This window comes from Prorops nasuta, unplaced genomic scaffold (genome assembly GCF_024137725.1).
Source record: "Prorops nasuta isolate Cenicafe-Biocafe unplaced genomic scaffold, Cenicafe_Pnas_1.2 PNAS00004, whole genome shotgun sequence".
Lineage (NCBI taxonomy): Eukaryota > Metazoa > Arthropoda > Insecta > Hymenoptera > Bethylidae > Prorops > Prorops nasuta.
Window position 1 is genome coordinate 1,642,561 of NW_027116801.1, and position 14,002 is coordinate 1,656,562.

Consider the following 14,002-nt stretch of genomic DNA (forward strand, 5'->3'; position numbering starts at 1 on the left):
CATCTGAATCCTGAATCGTATGAAAATATAAAGTTTTGTTAACATTCCATCTAAATTTGCTCTATTGTATATCCTGCGAGAAACTACGAATTTGTGTGTGGTTCAGCCACAGTTTGGCTATAGTGTAATATTTGTAATAGAAATAGTATATATATTTATTTGGCTTTATATTTTGGATTATATTAGGACTAGTTCAATTAAGAGGTCAGATCAATTCTATGAATTCTTTTGTTTTCATAAAAATGTCTATTTTACTTTATAGCATTCGCATATGCTCTGATGATTAATATAACAGTACCATAGTTTTTTAATTTAAAGGTATATTCGTTGTTAACACAATGATTTTAAGTACTATCAACATATATGCAATACTAAGAAATAATAATAATAATGGCACTTAAGTACATAGCATTGATTGCTCCCAACAGACTCAACAATAGTTGCATAACTTTATTAAGATCTTCTGTAACTGGGGTCAAATGATTAAATCTAAAAGTAATGTTTAGTGCCAGTTTTTCCAATTATTGGTAAAAATTATAAACTCTAATATAAATCTTTTTAATTTCAAGTTTTATCAACAGATAAATTTACCAATACATTTACGAATAATTAGAAAAAACCAGCCCTAAATAACATGTTTACTGAACAGCTTAGTCTGTTGAGTGCTTTGATAGAAAAATCAAACAGGGTGTCCTATTTTACATAGCATACTTTTATACAAATTTTGTGTCAGATAAAAATAGTTTAGTTGAATGAGAAAATAAAGTACAATGCCGTTAATTTAATCTTGATTAGTCATCCAAACTTTTTGATAGTTTGGTGAACACTTTCCTCGAAGTGTGGGTAAAAGGTTTTGATAGGTTCTTCTATTTGAGAAGATTCAAGGTGACCTTTATAGTAGCTGTAAATGGCTAAACCATCTTTATCTGAAACATTTTTTTGCAAAATAAATACATTTAGAGAAATATTAAAGGGCATTATATGAAAGATGCGACAACCTGTTCAATTTATATGAATTAGTATACTAGTAATAACGATAAGCGCGGCCATAGTTTGTGTAGGCCGCTCGACTAATCACTGGATTGCAAGTAGTTAGGGCATCGCCTCTAGTTCCATCGGGGCACGTACAAACGGCTATATGACGCCGAGGAGTACACTGTGCATTAGGTCCACACTCGCGTCCTGTACATGGATTCTGACAGCTATAATCAATGCAGGCTCGATTATCGGGACATTCGTTGTCTGTGATACATTCCCCTCTTTGACAGCTAGACAATGCATTCCCGATATAGCCAGTAGGACAAGTGCAAACAGGTCTTTCTTTTCCTGTATTATCGTGTCCCGGGGTGCAGATAGCATTTATTCCACATGGATTCGGCTCACAAAGATCTCCTTTTAAATAATATAAAAAAATAGAAAATCAATAAGTAATTTCTAATATTACGGCTTCTTTAAAGTGTAACGTATACTTACGTGCTTCAAACGGTCTGCAACTGATGAAAGGATTTCCCGTCATGTGTTTTGGACAGCTACATACAGGAGTGATATCGCGTAATTCACAATTGGCATTGACTCCACAAACCGAATCACAAGGATTTACGCATTTTTGGTAAAGGCAAGCAGGTTTACTCGAAGGACATTCGGAATGATGACTGCATTCCGGATGACAGGCGACATTTGGATTTCCAAGCCAGTTCTTCAAATATAAAAAATGTTAAGAAAAAACGCGTAAAAGCCTAAAATAGAATATATACGATTTACAGGATAAGAAATAATTGCTTGATATTTACGTTTGGACAGGTGCAAACACCACGATGATTGACTACTTGACAATCTGCATTTTGACCGCAATTGCAAGGACTTTCACAACGAAATTTGGAGGAGCAAGAAAGATGTTGGGGACATTCGCTGTCGCTTTCGCACTCGTGACGACATCCAACCAAAGGGGATCCTCTGTATCCTGGTAAGCATGTACATACAGGTACTTCATTGATGACTTCGCACTTTGTGTTTTGGCCACACGGGCTTGGCTTACAAGCCGCTTCTATGTATACCCAGAAAAATAAAATTGAGTTATCTTTAGATTTGTTTAAAGGCGTTATTGCTATTATATTTGATGTTCTTACGTGGATCAGCTATACGGCACGAATTGAACGGATCGCCACTGTAACCTGGAGGGCAGTAGCACGTAGGTACGTGGTTTCTCGTCTCGCACAATGCACCCACACCGCACAGACCATCGCAAGGGTTGATACAATGATTGTTCGAACAGGTTCTGCTTCCGATACAATCCTCATTGACTTATGGAAAAAAAGTTACTTGCACTATAACGTAACGGTTCAAGAATGATTAATAATTTATAATTGCAATTTAAATACTCACTTAAACATTCCACTCGTGTGCATCTAACAAGCGGATCTCCCATATGTAAGTTTAAGCAAGAGCACACAGGTCGTCCTTCGCTTATGGTGCATTTTGCATTTATTCCACACGTGTGTGTATCGCATCCTCCTAAAGCCATTTTAAAAACATTGAAAATTAAGAAAATACTTTATGAAATATATATTATTTTATATTTACCAGAAGCAATGATTCTAGATTGTAAATATTGACTACCGGAAACAGCCACAACTGCCAAAGTACTAAAAAGTACCAAAACATGTAGCGAAAACTCCATTCTTATAAGGTAACGGGAGACTAAAGAAAAGAAGAGAAATTATATTCAACAAAAGTAAGAGATACAAAAATTGATTGACCATAGATTATTACCTTTAGATTGTCAGCAAGCGTTCCTCTTGATACTACCGAAAGGACTGTTGGACCATTTTAATTTCTGGGAGAGGATTAAGCGAAGATAACATGTGTAAAGAATCCCCACTAGAACTGACCTTCCAAATGACTTTGAATTTTACCCACGCGTGACCCTGGCACGCCTTCAAGGAGCTCGTACTCTCTTCATATTGGCTGTTACGTCGCCCACGATTTCTTGGTATTACATGGCAAATATCATTCTTCGTCATTGCTCCAAGTTTATTTTATATTAGACTTCTCTATTGGGAGATTACTGTTTTTATTCTTGGATCTTTATAATTTGTATATCCGGTTTCATTGCAAGACAAGGAGACATCGAGTACGCATACAATTTCACAGTATAATATATGTTTATATGTATAGATCTTTTTCTTACATCAGTATCTGTAAACTATGCTCACCATTATAAATATTATAATTATAACATCATTTATTCTATATTTGAATGTAAAAATAGGCCAAGTACTAACATTCGTTTTACTTGTTCTATACTAAGTATATAATATATATATTGTACATATATATTTATACGTAATATATTAATAACGTAATAATATGTAGTATATATATTTAAAGAATTTTATACAAGTGAACAGAAAATGGTTTTACAAAACAAAATATTTATGGTTATAATCTCGTTATATCGTCATATCATAATGAAAATCAATTTATGAAGTTATGGATACGAAGATAAAAAATGACGCGAGACTTTCGTAACGCGACCAAGGTAAAAAATTCTTTTACATAATGAATTATGTATTATGTTTTTTTTTGTCAGTTTTATTTGGCATCAGGGCTAAAAATTCTTCGTAAGCTGAAGCAATCATTAATTCTTCATCCTCATCATCTATGAATGGAGTTCCCTCTTCCTCTACATCACTGTAAAAATATTTATGAATTATGTTGTGTCGATATAACGTACAGGATATCTTAGTAGTTCTGTTACAAGGCGATATTTTTGATATGCTTAAAGACAGGATGAAAATTTTCAGAAACTATTTGAATGGTACGAGAGGTGAATGTGTTACGATAAAAATGAATTCTTCATTGAGTTCATGTTTGTTAATTTTTCAAGGTCATCAATTTTTTTTAAATGGAATATATCTTTTGTTATTTATGTTTGTACCTTATCTCGAAAACGTTTCAAAACACTACTAAATTTATCACCTCATCCAGTTGTCTTCGAAATATTTCGATTTAACATTATTTATACATAGGTAGATCTAACTGAAGTAGATCCGAAACTCGTTAAGGATACACATGAGTATTCGCTCATTTAGTTTTAATTTCAAATCGAAATATATCATAAATGACTGGTTAGAATCATAAATTCAAGTATTTTAAAAAGCTCTTGAGATCAACTACACAAACATGCAGAAAATAGGGTATTTGATTAACAACAAAAGATGACATTGAAAAAAAATTAATTCCTATCACAACATTCATCTCATCAAGTTATTTAAATTGTTTTTTGAAATATTTTCTCGTACTTCTAAGTGTAAGGGAGATATTGCCTTGTAATAAAGTTACTTAAATCATATTTATAATATATATAAGGTTTCCTTGACTGATAACCATACCGAAACCGATAGGCTTCGCAGACTTTTTCAATTAAAAAATGCTTTACTATTATAAAATTTCGAAGTTGATTAAAGTAGGACTTATTAAAATAATTGTATCTCTATTGGCGTAGTGAACGCGCTGAGCTAGCAACATTTCGGTAAGTCGTATTGATGAAAACGGTAGTTAGTGGCTGATGCGTGGGAGAGGGACCTTTCGCGTTGAAGGTAATTCTCTTACCAGCCCAACTATTTCTAGCCCAGCATTTCACGTGTTTAACAGTTTAACACAATTACTCTAATGACTCTTATACTAATTTTGATATTTAATAGTAGTAAAGGACATTTAATTTCAAAAAAGTAAGGACCTCATCGATTTCAGGATGGTTATCAATCATGAAGTACCCTGTAAATTACACACACTTAATGAAATAGAAATTACGTACTCCTCTAACGAATCGGTGCCTTGTACCGCAGCACCTTGTAGGAATTCTCGTTCTTCAAAAGAAAGCTCAATGCCATCTGGTCCGTATAACGTAGCATTATTTGAAGATGCTTCAGTTTTAGCTGATAACGCATTACTACCATGATGAGATACCGAACTGTGAGCAGGCACAGAACACTGGCCCCAATTACTATTACGCAATTCGCATACGTTGTTGACCATACGTCCTATATGTAGGTCAACGGCGCCTTTTGTAACTAGGTCTGTTAATGTTCGCATCATATTTTCCATGGGTATGCGGCTTCCTCTTTTATCCCGTTCTAACGCACTACCTGCAAGCTAATACACCGATCAAATAGAGCTTTTAATCGAAGCTTCACAATTTATTGTTGGAAAGGTCTCAACTTTAGCTTACTTTAAGCGCCTGGCAAATATATTTCACAGAGTTAGGAGCTGGATTTTTTAAAACAACAAACATCAATTGAATCAATATTTCACCTAAAGCAGGTAGTGCATTGTCCATCTGTACTATTAATTCTGCCACAAATAATATCAATCCATGGCATTTTTTACGACTTTCTTCTAGCTTTCCTCTCTCAGCACTTTCCCAGGCAATTGCTGCCAATTCTGCTTCTCTTGCACATCTGTAATATGTATCCATCATTTAAAAAATTGGTAAAAAATCATTGAAAAATAGAAATAAAAATTCAACCTACTGTGCACATAAGATTTCACCACACTCTACAGATTTCAATTTCAAAGTTTTGCACAATCGTGCACCACTATAGCGGAAATTATCTTCACCAATTGACTAGAAAGATTAATGATTTTTATGAAGTTAAATCTAGTATTCATTAAATACAGTAAAAACATATGATTAATGAAAAACACCTGCTGAACTATAGATCCAATAATCTCATTTAATTCAGAAGTACTCATAAAATGATCTTTTATGACACTAATAAGCTGAGGAGCTAAAGATTCATATTGTCCTGGGTTTAATGTTACAGTATGCATTACAAAATAAAGTTGTTGCATGGTATTTTCCAAATTAGATATTGTGTTAGCTTTCATCTGCTCCTGTATATACCAAAAAAGGAATATTATTTTTTAAACATAAACTGCATTAAAAAATGGAAAATTACTTGTTCGTAATTTAAACATTGGTGAGGGGATTCCAAAAATTCATGACATTTGACAGAAGAATTATAATTAGTTTGAGCTTCTAAGTCATCAGGAGGGAAACTTCTGGCTTGTCGAATTCGATCTTGTACAGATGTTTTAGGTAACTGGTTATAAAATTCCTAAGTTTGAAATCAACTTAAATTAAAATTACTAAGAATATCAATTATTATACAATGTATAGTACCTTTGTGTGTTAATACGTACCGCATGCATTTGTTGTTGATTTAAATATGGAGGAACAAATTCTTTTGCATCTGCAGATAAATTAGAATTTTTTACTATTTCCCAGTTGATTCTACTACTATCGCATAAGGCATTGATTTCTTCCTTCTGTACATTTGAAATTTCTACAATGTTACAAGTTTCATTATATCATGCTCCCTAATTGATCTACTCATATGAATCTAATAGTGTTTAGATCATCTGAAATGCAAGGCTTACCTACGTGTTGTTTATCATGAAAATTATCACGTGGCCTTCTTAGACTCTGACATTGCTGCTGATTAATTGGATCAATATTTGAGCACCAAGATCCACGACCACGTCCAGGACGCCGTTCAGAATTTTCGTCGAACTTTAAAGCTTCCATTCTTTACATTAAACGCGTACGTATGCGTGTACCCTAATGCAATTTGATCACATACATGAATTACAACATTGGCCGCGTTCAGTAAATTTAGCAGCTTCTTATCTACTATCGAAATATGCATTATAAATGATCCATTTAAATTAATGAATCCATCATATTGAATATATTGATAGAAGCTACGAAGCTGCTATATCCACTGAACGTGACCATTAATTCTATAATATATAATACGAGATATGGAGAGGTTAGAAGTTTGTTATGCACAAGTATTACTCTAAAGTTATGAATAATCACAAATTTGTATGTAATGTTAACAAAAAGTGGAAAAAAACATTTAATAATTGACTAAATTGTAGAAACTCAAAAACATTTTTTCGATATCTTTATAGATTCGTATAAAATATAATTATGCTCCGATCTCTGTAGTTTGCCGTAGCAGTTAGCGTTTGCGTGCTACTAGTTTCGTTACAAATTACACTCAATAAAATTGCGTACAATTGCGCAATTTTACAAGACAGTAACAATTTATTACAGTGTTCATTTTTTGATAAAAATTTGTAAGTAAATAATAAGTGTGGTGGTGATGAATCACGCGAGAAAATGCGGGTTTTCAAATATATACGATTTATACACAATGCACGTATGTAGAATTGCGGTTTTTATCAATTATAATAACGACGATAACATCGAAGTACTAACATTATTACTAACATGTGTGCGTTATACCTCTCCTCTTCTTCAGGTAACAGGTAACTCTGCTGTTAACTGTCCACCAGTGGCACCAGTGTCCACGATCCGAGAAATCGTTCCTAGTTCTAAGTTCCGACAACTGTTTAGCTAATCAGAGTACGGCTCTAACGGAAAAGTAACAATTCAGTTGGTTGTATATTTCTTGAAACTAAACTCGGAACAATTTCTTGGATCGCGGACACTGGAGTCTGGACTTTATGTAGGGCTCCAATGGAGGTACGAAGTGGTACGAAGTATACATACATACCTGACCCGGTATTCTGTAACTTTAACGAAAATTTTCGGTGTCGGTACGGACTGAAAATGATATACATATATATATGTAGATATACATTTATCATTACATGTACCGATATTTATCGTTAAGTTCTGCCTAATGATACCGAAATTTGTCGGTAAGAGTTACAGAATTGCCCTACTGAAAAGAGAATAAGTAGCTTGCAGGGTTGATGCGTGATGCCACAAGAGTGAGGAGGAAAGGAAGGCTGGCCGCCATCTTTATGGCATAGGTTTTGCCTATACATATGTATAATAATTATAATTAAACCAATTGTCTATATATAAAGTTAACAAAATTAATTTATTATTTCAACAAAATTTTGTTGAAATAGGAGATGCGTATAGAAACTTAGAAGGTTTAATACAATTTTTAGCCAAAAAAGTTTTAAAGACAGAATTCACAAATGATTTGAATAACACAAAGGATAATATATAAATAACGAACTTGCGTTTGTGAAAATTAACGAGGTTAATTTTGGTATTGAATACTATAGATATTTGAAAATTTGTAATTTATCGAAGAAAGAAATAGATGTTAACTACCGTTGTGCGGATGAAATAAAAATATTACTTTGCGAATGGTTAAAACGCTTGCCTTCAAGTGTAGATCATTATATTTTTACAAACTTCATTTTTTAGACCAAAGATTACATTAGATAAAAATAGCAAACAAAATTTCAGATTTATCATTTATTGATACATTTATAGAAAATAATAATAATCTTTTTCACACAGAAAATCAATATGAAATGATTAGGTACTAATATAAACTGGGTAGAGAAATTTATGGAGAAGCTATAACGTCCAATTCATATAAATTTTGGACTGCTGTACGTATTGACATAAAAATTAATGCTGGTGGGGAATACGTTTTCGAAAAGCTTGCTAATTACGTTTTACTACTATTCATTTTACCAAATAGTAATGCAACAGTTGAGAGAATCTAGTATAATGAATATATAGCTATATGAAGCTAAGAAATCGAATGCAATTATTAATTCTTAGTGTAATAATAAGATTAAAGTTTTCTTTTATAATACAGAAATGTGCTGCCATAAATTTTACACTTCTCAAAATATGTTTAGTAAATTTAATAACAAAATGTACACAAATGAAGTAAATACAGAGAAAGAAAAATCTTTTGCCGCAAGTGTATATAGAAATGACATATTAGAAAAGTATCCAGCTCTACACCTACAGTAGAATTCATTTATTATATTATATATATTTTGTTTAAAATTATCAAAAGGTTTTATTTCATTTTAATTCAAATAAAGTTTGGTGCAATGAATGTTTCTCATCTAGAGAACTCCCGCTTTTGCTAAACGACTATATCATTCGCTGCTACTAACTGTACGTCATATAAATTTAATTTGAAAGTTTGTTAAATGTTGTGCGCGCGCATATAACGTTATTGAAACATTTATTAGTTATAAAATATCTTAATATATGTATGTTTATTAATAAAATACGTGGCTTTATTGCAATAATTACTTTATATCCTTTTAAATTTTTAAATTTGGGGCTTAATGGCGATTTCACGGTGACACATATGACGTAATGTAAGGTTGGGTTCGGTTGGGTATCTGCTATTTGGCAATTCTGAGTTCAACCTGATCTAACCCCGGGATTCATAAACAAAACTTAAGCTCAAGTTCAAGCTTAAGGGCCAGTTGTTCCACCTATTGGCAAACGTCTGGATAAATTTATCCGTTTGGTAAAGCTTGAAATTGAATAGAATTTACCACAGTTTGTAAATTTTACCAAGCAGATAAATTTTACCAATAGGTGGAAAAACCGGCCCTAAGACAGGTAAAGTCTATAGTCTACGTAACACATCTTATAGGTTTCAAGGTGAGCTTGAACTCAAGTTCTGTTTATGAATCCCGGCCTTAAGTGATCTAACCCACCCCAAACAGCCATCGCAGTATGGTTGTCGGAATTATGCACTGTGATAATATTTAATTATTTTCAATATGTATACATCTGATGTTTAAATCCATTTTATGTAATATCTATTTTTACAATTAATAAGCTTCTTTTTTAATGTTAAATATTGATTCGTAAAGCTTTTTTTTTCATTTTAGGTTATACCAAGCTTAGTGTTATTTAATCTGTACTTTTATTTTTATATTAAGTATATATATTTTGTTAAAACAAGTGATAACTAGCTTTGAGATTTTCTTTCGGCCAAATGGCAGCAATATTAGGAGGAGGAATATCAGGTTTATCTGCTGCTTATTATGCTCTTGATAATCCAAAAATTGGATCAGTTGTCTTGTTTGAAGCCTCTGATCGTTTGGGGGGATGGATTCGTAGTAATAGATCATCAACTGGTGCAATATTTGAGCAAGGTCCCAGGACAGTAAGGTTGGCAGGTCTTGCAGGCAAGAATTCCTTATCCTTAATAGAAAGCTTAAATCTATCCAGTAAAATTGTTCCAATAAAAAAGGATCATCCTGGTGCCAGTAACAGAATGATTTATGTAAATAAAAAACTGCACAGATTACCAAGTTCAGGACTTGATTTATTTAAAATTAAAACACCATTTAAACGCCCACTATTTACTGCAATTTTTAATGATTTGAAAGCACCCTTTGTACAATTAGAAGATGATAGTTTATATAATTTTACAAAGAGACGACTTGGTCAAGATATTGCAGATAATTTAATCAGTGCAATAACATGTGGTATATATGCAGGAAATGCAAAAGAGTTAAGTGTTAAAACTATAATGAAATCAGCTTTTGAAGCAGAACAGTCTGGTGGAACTATCAGCAAAGGTATATTAATGAAAATATTTAATAAAAATATTGATTCTAAAGAAACAAAAAAATCAAATTTGATAACAGAATCTAATGATTTTACAAAATCATCATTAATGCAGCAAGCTTTACATGAAAAATGGGTAATGTGGAGCTTACAAGGAGGATTGGAGCATCTTCCCATTTCCTTGTCTAATTATTTGGAGTCAAAAGGAATAAGTATACAACTGAATAAAAAATGTGAAAAATTATTGTTTGAGAAAGATTTTGTTATATTGACTGTTAATGGAGAAGTAAAAAAATACAAAAATGTTATATCTAGTTTACCTGCAAAGATCCTGGCCAATTTATTGCAAGAGCAGCACCCTCAGCTGGCACAAGAATTGATAGCAATACCTTACGTTACTGTTGGTGTTGTAAATATTGAGTTTTCTGGCAATGTGTTAAATCAAGAAGCCTTTGGTTTCCTTGTTCCGCCTAAGGAAGAAATACCTATACTAGGAATAATATTCGATTCCTGTATTATTCCCCAAACGAATTCAACAGTAAGTATAATAGAAATGTAGAAATACTATAATTCTTTTGTTTTATTAAAACATTTTTTTTTCATTATAAAAATTAATTTATGTACAATTATAATTATTAAAATATATCATTAGATAAAGTACATTTACAGATGTATTGAAATTGATATTAAGTTTTTAAATTTTAGGTACTAACAGTAATGATGGGTGGTGCTTGGTTTAATAAATATTTTGGAGAATCACCATCCAAAGAAACATTATTATCGGTAGCAACTACAGCGGTAAGAGATATACTTAAAATAAAATTAGATCCAATAGCCTATAAGGTTTCTATATTGAAAGACTGTATTCCTCAGCCAATTGTAGGCCATTCTCAGAGAGTAAGTCGTATTAATGATTATATATCTACACGTAGAATCCCACTAGCATTGTGTGGCTCTTCATATGAAGGTGTAGGCATTAACGATGTTATTCTGTCAGCAAAACAAGCTGTTTCTAATTTTGGGTAAAGATAAATTTAAGGTGTAATTGTACAACACTAAAGTATAAAAGCTCTTGCATGTTAATTAAAATAAAATCTCTGCCAATAAATCGAAAATTGAAAACATGCATATTAATCTAAAACTATTCAAATAATAATGATTGCCAGACTTTTATTACTATTAAACAAATGTTTCGATAACTTCACCAGGATAAGAACTATTAGACATTTTCAGTTTCTTTTTATGAAATAAAAATAGCGTCCTTTTTCTAAACAAGTATTTGTTAAGAGGTTCATAAAATTATATGTATCAATAAAAAGAAATATTGTATAAGATGCAAAAAATATTGTCATATTGCATAATGGTACTTTCTTTCAGAAATAGAGTAAATAAATAAATTTGTTGCCAAATTATTTGTAAAAGTTTAATATCTTTATAGTTTGGGCAAAAATAGGAAAATAAATAATAATAGAAGCAGCACTGGCATGCATGTCATTACAAACAAACAGTTTCAATCAAAAACAATCAATTAATAAATAGGAGCATAAACTAAAGTTGGAGTGGAAATATTAAGGTAACAACATTACTATTTATTACTCAAATAAGAACTCCAACAAAAAATTGAATATATTTTATATACATATAAATTATTTCTAACTGCTATGTAAATTATGAAATTTGATGGTTTTCAAAATAGGTACTTATTAATAAATTAATACTTTGTATCAATTATATTTTCTACTATCATACAAATTGAGTAATTTAAAATTTTACTTAAACATAGCTTGAGTATAACAAATGCTAATATATTTCAAAAATAAAAGCTATCTAGCTATACTTCAACTTTGAAAGTTAAATGAAAATAAGTTCAAATGCTTTTCATACTTTTACATATATACTTCAGTTTCATTTATAAGGATAGTGTAATATTTGTATAATATTATGAGCACCCACACGCATAAGGATCAAATATGGATTATCCATACAAATTTTATACATATTTATACACTTATAACATGCATTAATAAACTTGAAAGCATACAATGATACTATTTCTGATTCAAAACAAGCAATAAGGGATAATGTAAAATACTATTTAAGAACTACGCTTGAGTGATAATGTTCAAGCGAAACAATAGTTTTAAAGTAATTAACAAACATGAAAGTGCATACTATTTTATTGATTAACTGTACCTGCATATTTAACCTCATCAAATGCTTTTCTTGCTTTTTTAAGTTCTTCATTCATAGTTAACAAGTCTTTTACTCTGGCATATTTTCTTGGATCTTTTCTTACTATAACAAATAAGTATATAATGTAAAAAATATAAATAAATATTAGGTTATAATACAAGAGCACATTTAAGACATAATTACCTAAAAATACAATATCTTCTACTTGAACACGTCCAGTACGTCCAATCTCCATTGCTCTATGAGTCATCTCTGTTATAAATTCAATTACAATATCTTCTAATAAATCTACACTTTCTGTATAAGGATTTTGATCATCTCCAAAACCAAACATCATACATCTTAGTTCTTTTGAAAAAAGTCGTTTTCGACCTCCAGGTAAGGTCCCACCAATAGGTATTTCAGTTTCTTCATCTTCAAACTATAGTAAATATAATATTTCTTAATATTATATAGATTTTATGTTAAAAACAACATTTGAAGATCTTAATCTTAATAATAGAGTCCCAGTTGTTTAAACTTGATTGTATTTTATATTGCCAATTTAATTAAAATCATATTATATCATTTATATATTTAAAAATTAAATACTTTAAAATATTTATAGGACTTTGTTTTACCTGTTCAAATCCTTCTTCGGCAGCCATGTTCCGTTTCTTTTAATTTAATAAAATATGCACGAAAGCGAAAAATTTCTGGAAGATTAATTTCGGTTTGGTTAAAATGGATTAATTTAGGTTAGTTGTTTACACTTTTCCCACCTTACTTCATTTTATTCTATAAGGTTGGTTCAAATTGCTTTAACAAAAAAGGGCAGTGGCATCGTTGGCAGCCCTACTTTGCCCCCTACTTGTTGTGTGCTGACTACTGGCAGTCTGGCCTGTCTGGCACTACTGCTGACCACTGCTGAGTGCTGACTAGTGCTGACTACTGCTGACTGTGCTGCTTCGATGGAGGTGGATGGAGGTATTGGGATCTGATCTGAGTTTCTGACATAGTTGAAGCGCTCCAAGCGATAAAAAATGAAAGCAGAGGAAGCCCGGGTTTTACATTGATTCTTATGGATATTTTTCAATAAATTGCAATTTATTATTGAAAACCTTAAAACTTTTGAATTTGGGAGAAAAGTTTGTACAGATATTTTCCATCGAAATCATTATAACCCTCCTGTAATTTCAATAGACATTTAGACACTTAGGCACTTCTGCGCCATATTGAATTTTCTATATATCTATATATATATTGACTCCGCCCACGTGTCAGATCCCAATAGAGTCGACCGTGCACACCAACACAATGATAGCGAAGTGTCAATGTATAACTGTATACGTATAAATAAATTACACTCAAAAACTGCGAAAATTGACCGATAGTTTGCGCTGATAGTATGCATATACACCAATATACATTCTTATCTCA

At 31.6% G+C, this 14,002-nt stretch overlaps 4 protein-coding genes across 15 annotated transcripts; 1 reads left to right on the forward strand and 3 right to left on the reverse strand.

Moving 5' to 3' along the window:
* Positions 1-187: 187 nt before the first annotated feature.
* Positions 188-2,911, reverse strand: aspr (asperous). Its single transcript, XM_066726155.1, has 7 exons — positions 2,770-2,911; positions 2,581-2,697; positions 2,383-2,511; positions 2,127-2,300; positions 1,791-2,044; positions 1,474-1,696; positions 188-1,392 (listed from the first exon to the last, which is right to left on the reverse strand). The coding sequence occupies exons 2-7, from the start codon at positions 2,675-2,677 to the stop codon at positions 1,025-1,027; spliced, it is 1,245 nt and encodes a 414-aa protein (XP_066582252.1). The 5' UTR covers positions 2,678-2,697; positions 2,770-2,911; the 3' UTR covers positions 188-1,024.
* A 462-nt stretch (positions 2,912-3,373) lies between these two features.
* LOC136772900 (polyadenylate-binding protein-interacting protein 1-like) lies at positions 3,374-7,472 on the reverse strand. Of its 9 annotated transcripts, none has more exons than XM_066726150.1 (9): positions 7,301-7,472; positions 6,442-6,622; positions 6,205-6,347; positions 5,961-6,119; positions 5,707-5,895; positions 5,532-5,626; positions 5,231-5,459; positions 4,817-5,154; positions 3,374-3,690 (listed from the first exon to the last, which is right to left on the reverse strand). In XM_066726150.1, the coding sequence occupies exons 2-9, from the start codon at positions 6,587-6,589 to the stop codon at positions 3,564-3,566; spliced, it is 1,428 nt and encodes a 475-aa protein (XP_066582247.1). In that variant the 5' UTR covers positions 6,590-6,622; positions 7,301-7,472; the 3' UTR covers positions 3,374-3,563. The 9 variants fall into 9 exon arrangements, with proteins under 9 accessions (XP_066582247.1, XP_066582245.1, XP_066582249.1 ...); XM_066726148.1 differs by having other exon boundaries at positions 7,289-7,472; XM_066726152.1 differs by lacking the exon at positions 7,301-7,472 and adding an exon at positions 7,221-7,239.
* A 2,021-nt stretch (positions 7,473-9,493) lies between these two features.
* Positions 9,494-11,417, forward strand: Ppox (protoporphyrinogen oxidase). 3 transcript variants are annotated; one of them, XM_066725941.1, is made up of 4 exons: positions 9,494-9,626; positions 9,706-10,928; positions 11,096-11,188; positions 11,264-11,417. In XM_066725941.1, exons 2-4 carry the CDS (start codon positions 9,813-9,815, stop codon positions 11,414-11,416), a joined length of 1,362 nt encoding a protein of 453 aa, XP_066582038.1. In that variant the 5' UTR covers positions 9,494-9,626; positions 9,706-9,812; the 3' UTR covers position 11,417. The 3 variants fall into 3 exon arrangements, with proteins under 3 accessions (XP_066582038.1, XP_066582037.1, XP_066582036.1); XM_066725940.1 differs by having other exon boundaries at positions 9,706-10,401; positions 10,471-10,928; positions 11,096-11,417; XM_066725939.1 differs by having other exon boundaries at positions 11,096-11,417.
* On the reverse strand, positions 11,243-13,341 carry Taf13 (TATA-box binding protein associated factor 13). Of its 2 annotated transcripts, XM_066725943.1 has the most exons (4): positions 13,204-13,341; positions 12,767-13,004; positions 12,584-12,685; positions 11,243-11,380 (listed from the first exon to the last, which is right to left on the reverse strand). In XM_066725943.1, exons 1-4 carry the CDS (start codon positions 13,228-13,230, stop codon positions 11,376-11,378), a joined length of 372 nt encoding a protein of 123 aa, XP_066582040.1. In that variant the 5' UTR covers positions 13,231-13,341; the 3' UTR covers positions 11,243-11,375. The 2 variants fall into 2 exon arrangements, with proteins under 2 accessions (XP_066582040.1, XP_066582039.1); XM_066725942.1 differs by lacking the exon at positions 11,243-11,380 and having other exon boundaries at positions 12,550-12,685.
* Positions 13,342-14,002: the final 661 nt, after the last annotated feature.

Coding starts and splice junctions, on each gene's coding strand:
- Ppox (XM_066725939.1), top strand. CDS start 9,813: ATGGCAGCAATATTAGGAGGAGGAATATCAGGTTTATCTGCTGCTTAT. Junction 10,929..11,095: donor TTCCCCAAACGAATTCAACA/GTAAGTATAATA, acceptor TTTAAATTTTAG/GTACTAACAGTAATGATGGG.
- LOC136772900 (XM_066726150.1), bottom strand. CDS start 6,589: ATGGAAGCTTTAAAGTTCGACGAAAATTCTGAACGGCGTCCTGGACGT. Junction 6,120..6,204: donor ATCAACAACAAATGCATGCG/GTACGTATTAAC, acceptor TTTCAAACTTAG/GAATTTTATAACCAGTTACC. Junction 5,627..5,706: donor TTGGATCTATAGTTCAGCAG/GTGTTTTTCATT, acceptor TAATCTTTCTAG/TCAATTGGTGAAGATAATTT.
- aspr (XM_066726155.1), bottom strand. CDS start 2,677: ATGGAGTTTTCGCTACATGTTTTGGTACTTTTTAGTACTTTGGCAGTT. Junction 2,512..2,580: donor ATCTAGAATCATTGCTTCTG/GTAAATATAAAA, acceptor AAATGGCTTTAG/GAGGATGCGATACACACACG. Junction 1,697..1,790: donor GTGTTTGCACCTGTCCAAAC/GTAAATATCAAG, acceptor TTATATTTGAAG/AACTGGCTTGGAAATCCAAA.
- Taf13 (XM_066725942.1), bottom strand. CDS start 13,230: ATGGCTGCCGAAGAAGGATTTGAACAG. Junction 13,005..13,203: donor CCGAAGAAGGATTTGAACAG/GTAAAACAAAGT, acceptor TATTTACTATAG/TTTGAAGATGAAGAAACTGA. Junction 12,686..12,766: donor AGAAGATATTGTATTTTTAG/GTAATTATGTCT, acceptor TATTTGTTATAG/TAAGAAAAGATCCAAGAAAA.